Here is a 5,060-nt window from a genome sequence, read left to right on the forward strand (position 1 = left end):
TCTACTACAATTCCTCAGCCCCACCTCAGTATTTCTGGCACCACCAGAGGAAGCTTGCTTACCACTGGTGGTACACATACCACAGGTTGAGAACCATGGGTTTAGAGGACTTTAAAAGTTGTACTTTTAAATTGTACCATTAATGCTTAAATAAAGCTGTCTTTCCCCCTTATTATGCTTTTCATGAAAGAGAAGGGCGTTTCATAGATTATATTGTGAATATGATATAAATGTTGAACATAAAATAAACTATGTCAGACAAAATGATTGTGTTAGTCAAACTTGTGCTGTAATGTAAGTACTGTGACATATTTTCCTTCGATGAGGTGTAAAGGCCAATCGAGAACGAGTCCTGCAGGAAAACAAACGCTACGATTGGTTGAGACGCGTCATCGGTTTCAAGGCGCCCTGCGCTCAGTCGGGGGGTCTCGCGACTGGAGGGAGCGCCTGGAAACCGGTGGAATATGCACAGAGTGAGGAGAGCGAGCCTCTGGACTTCCAACCGCTCTGCATGTGAACTGACGCGCCGCGTGAAATCAAGCCGAAAAACGATAGAAATATGTGCCTTTTTTGTTTTAAACTACTCTTGTTTTGCCCCAAAGTAACTACGCCCGAGTGTTGAACACGCTGGAACTATATAGGTCAACGTTCTTTTGAGAAAACGGGACTTAAAGTGCTTTTTCCCCCACCGCAATGGGAGTGAGAGTGTACTACTTGGAGTCACTTACAAAGACCATCAAGAAGTCATGACACGACGAACATTTTACTTGGATTTATCGACATAAAATACGAGAAAGGGTCGGTCGTCGCGCGTGAAAGTCGAAACAACACAGCTACAAGTTAAGTATTTCGACATTTTCTGGAGAATTTTGTCGCGTTTCAGTCGTTTTTAAGTCGCTCTACTTGGATCAAAGTTTTTCTTTCCCTCCCCCCTCCTCCTCAACTATGGCGGCGGCCAGGTCCACCACTGGCTCCGTTCTGCTGCGGATCATGTGGCTGGTGTGCGGACTGTGCTTCTCTCATACTACAGCTCAACATTACAACAGTGAAAGCGGAATATCCGTCCCAGAACACGGGTTTTGCCAACCCATCTCCATCCCGCTTTGCACAGACATCGCCTATAATCAGACCATCATGCCGAACCTCCTGGGCCACACGAACCAGGAGGACGCGGGGCTCGAGGTGCATCAGTTCTACCCGCTGGTTAAAGTCCAATGTTCTGCGGATCTCAAGTTCTTCCTCTGCTCCATGTATGCTCCAGTGTGTACCGTGCTGGAACAGGCCATCCCCCCTTGTCGGTCCCTGTGTGAGCGGGCTCGGCAGGGATGTGAAGCCCTGATGAATAAATTCGGCTTCCAGTGGCCGGAGCGGCTCCGCTGCGAGGCTTTCCCCGTCCACGGGGCCGGTGAGATCTGCGTTGGCCAGAACACATCCGAACCCAACAGCCCATCCTCTTCGTCTTCCCCCAATGCACTCGACCCAGTGACCCTACCCCCAAACATGGGTCTGCCGAATCAGCGTCCGCCTTACCCCATCCAGCCATACCAGTTCGCCTGTCCTCTGCAGCTGGAGGTGCCGACATATTTGGGTTACCGCTTCATGGGGGTCAAAGACTGTGGGGCGCCATGTGAGCCCTTTAAACCAACTGGAATAATGTATTTCCGAGAGGACGAGGTGAAATTCGGCCGGCTGTGGGTTGGTATCTGGTCCATTCTGTGCTGCGTGAGCACCTTATTCACTGTGCTCACATATCTAGTGGACATGAAGAGGTTCAGGTATCCCGAGAGGCCCATTATCTTTCTGTCGGGCTGTTACTTCATGGTGGCCGTAGCCTACGCTGCTGGGTTTTTCCTGGAGGACCAAGTAGTATGTGTGGATAAGTTCAAAGACGACGGGTACAGGACTGTGGCCCAGGGAACCAAAAAGGAGGGCTGCACCATCCTCTTCATGGTCCTGTACTTTTTTGGTATGGCCAGCTCCATCTGGTGGGTGATTTTGTCCCTGACTTGGTTCCTCTCTGCTGGGATGAAATGGGGCCATGAGGCAATTGAAGCCAACTCCCAGTACTTCCACCTGGCTGCATGGGCTGTCCCAGCCATTAAAACCATCACCATCCTGGCCATGGGTCAAGTGGATGGCGACGTCCTCACTGGAGTGTGTTTTGTTGGGATCTTCAATGTGGACGCCCTCCGTGGTTTTGTCCTGGCCCCACTTTTCGTCTACCTGTTTATTGGCACGTCATTCCTTCTGGCTGGCTTTGTATCCCTGTTCCGGATTCGCACAATCATGAAGCACGATGGTACCAAGACGGAGAAGCTGGAGAAGTTGATGGTGCGGATTGGCGTGTTTAGTGTGCTCTACACAGTTCCAGCCACTATTGTGATAGCCTGTTACTTCTATGAGCAGGCCTTCAGGGAGCAGTGGGAGCGCACCTGGCACATGCAGACTTGTAAACGCTTTGCCATACCGTGTCCAGCTCACAACTTCGCCCCCATGACCCCGGACTTCACTGTGTTCATGATCAAATACCTGATGACCATGATAGTGGGCATCACCTCTGGTTTCTGGGTCTGGTCCGGGAAGACCCTTCAGTCTTGGAGTAGGTTCTACAAGCGCCTTAGCAATGGTAACCATGGGGAGACAACTGTGTGAAAGTGGAGGCATAGAGCCATGGAGTTTTGGATCAAACAACTACAAAAATAGCTTTCGCTTTAAAAAACAAAGCATAAAAAAACAAAATGCTATTTTGGACAACTTTTTCAATTCAATTTTTGTATTTTAAGGTCAAGGCTGCAGTTCAGGTTGTTGGGTAATAACCAAACTTTGATTTATATTCAATAGTAGTTGGATGAACTTTCGATATATTTCTTTTTTCCACCATCAGACAGCCTACACTCATGGCTTTTGCATTTTTTGGATAATAAAACTGGCGTAAATGGCCATACTGGCTCCTGAACTGTAATGCCAGATTGGTTAAGTTACTTTTAATATGAAATTTCTCACATATTATTGATTATATTCGTAATATTACAATTTGAATGTACGTCCTGTCTATCAAGACTAATGGGTCATGTAGTGTGGCCCTCTCTGCATGTTGCAACAAAAAGGTCACAATAGTTTTGATCATACAGCAGCGCCACACACACACACACACACACACACACACAGGCTGTGATTTCATTGATTGGAGAAGCTGGACCACACATGTAAATTTTAGGTTAGCTTACTCTGCTTCTAGACTGTAATGCATAATTTTGTCACATATTGCAGAGTACAATCTCATCTGGCTTAATTTGTGGAATAATGCACCAGCCCTTCCATCAGCCATATGTGGCTGCCCAGAGATCAAAACTTTTTTTGTTTGTTTAATTTTTACTTTGTTTTACCCGACTGAATATTTGCTCCTGCGTTGAATGCTCACAGTGAAGGTGAATGAAGTTATGTATTGGTTTGCACAGCTATTAAGTGTTACAAATGACTGATCCACTACAGGATGACCTGACTCAAAAGACCCCCACCCCCCACACATGCAGGCTTCCACACTCTGTAATGGAGACAGAACAGTTCATTGTTTGTCTCTGTGTGTGGTCTCTCAGCAGTTGGATCCCCCACCAATAAGACTTTTTAAGCTTTTAGCATCCAAAGCACAGTTTCAAGGATCCAGTTTTAACCCAGTGGAGTGGAAATGGTTGCTCAGGATTTTAATGTTTTATCCTGAATGAAGACTGTACACATGTTTCATGCCTGTTCTTAGCCCACTGTTACTTAATCTGTTACTTTCATGCAATTTCACTTGAAGACTGAAACCTTTTAAATGCATTTTTGTTAATGAATCATTCTAGTGTCAGTCTTACTCAAGCGTTAACATTTATTTTCCTCATATATACGCTGTCTTATGCGGGGATAGCATTTATGTGGATGGAGTGCATGGAGACACGTGGGGGGTAAAAAACAAATAATTACAGCTGCACTGACTATGGCTATTGATGTTATTGGTGCAGATAAAAAATTGCCACAGTCTCAATTAGTTTACAAATTCATTAGAATATTTTTAAATGTTACAGGAAACGGTTAATACAATCGCAGGGAATCAGCCAACTAAATGCTCTTACCAGCACATTGTGTTTCAGGGCTATCCAAGGATGTTCATTAAGTTTTGGTACCCGAGCCATTTTTTGCAACTTCATTGGAATCACAGGTTTTTTAACTCAGTTTTTTAAAGGCTTTTAAACTGAACCAGAAAATCTCGGTTTATTTCAAAGGAAACCATGTTTGTCAGCTACAAGATATATGTGCTGGAAGCTTTTTGTTTCTTTACATACAGTGTGTTACATAATGAATGAATGGAAAGATGCTGCAGCTTTGGGGAACACCTCAAAACAGTTTGACCGTATAGACATGGTACTTTGTAACCTCTAAAGCTGTGTCCTATACCCATGAGTACTAAAACTACAAACACACTATGTGCAAGTCCTCAGTGTATACTATTAAAGCAGTTTGTATACAAGAATGTCACATATCCCATGTGAATGTACTACATACCTCAAGCCCCTGGTAAAACATCCATCTGTCACCCATTGTGCTTTACTTAACAAGGCACACACATTTTGTGAGCCAAAATCTGCCAGTGTCCATGACACCAGACTGACCTGTTTGTGTTGTACTGTTTTCAGAAGGAATATGAGTGTGTTTGTGTGTATTTTTTATCAGAGCATATGCAACCTACCAAGTAAACACAGACTGTTTTTCTATAGGCATATTGTATTTATGGGGATTCTCATTTTTGTCTTTACTTGTTTTTTATCGAGATAAGCCTCTTGTACGTGTACAGTTTGAATAAAAGTGTTAAAGTTTGTAATTTTTTTCTCAGCATATGTGTGGTGTTTTTAGTTCAACAACAGCAGTGCATTTACTGGGATCCACCCGCGTCTTAGTCATCTTGGATCTTAGTATATTCACTTATCACCTAAATGTGAAGGCATGCCAGTAGAAATTGTTTTCATGCATAGTCAGGACACATGATTGTTAAGACATTAGCACTGACACAAAGGATATTGTCA

General features: G+C 44.3%; 1 protein-coding gene across 1 annotated transcript; it reads left to right on the forward strand.

Annotated features, from left to right (window-relative positions):
- The first annotated feature begins 453 nt into the window (after positions 1-453).
- LOC122765189 (frizzled-7-A-like) lies at positions 454-4,858 on the forward strand. Its single transcript, XM_044019322.1, has one exon. It carries the CDS (start codon positions 946-948, stop codon positions 2,650-2,652), a length of 1,707 nt encoding a protein of 568 aa, XP_043875257.1. The 5' UTR covers positions 454-945; the 3' UTR covers positions 2,653-4,858.
- The last annotated feature ends 202 nt before the right edge of the window (positions 4,859-5,060 follow it).

The sequence above is a fragment of the Solea senegalensis genome, linkage group LG2 (assembly GCF_019176455.1).
Source record: "Solea senegalensis isolate Sse05_10M linkage group LG2, IFAPA_SoseM_1, whole genome shotgun sequence".
Taxonomy (NCBI): Eukaryota; Metazoa; Chordata; class Actinopteri; order Pleuronectiformes; family Soleidae; genus Solea; species Solea senegalensis.

Excerpts from the sequence above, each read along its gene's own strand:
- LOC122765189 (XM_044019322.1), top strand. The coding sequence starts at position 946 with ATGGCGGCGGCCAGGTCCACCACTGGCTCCGTTCTGCTGCGGATCATG.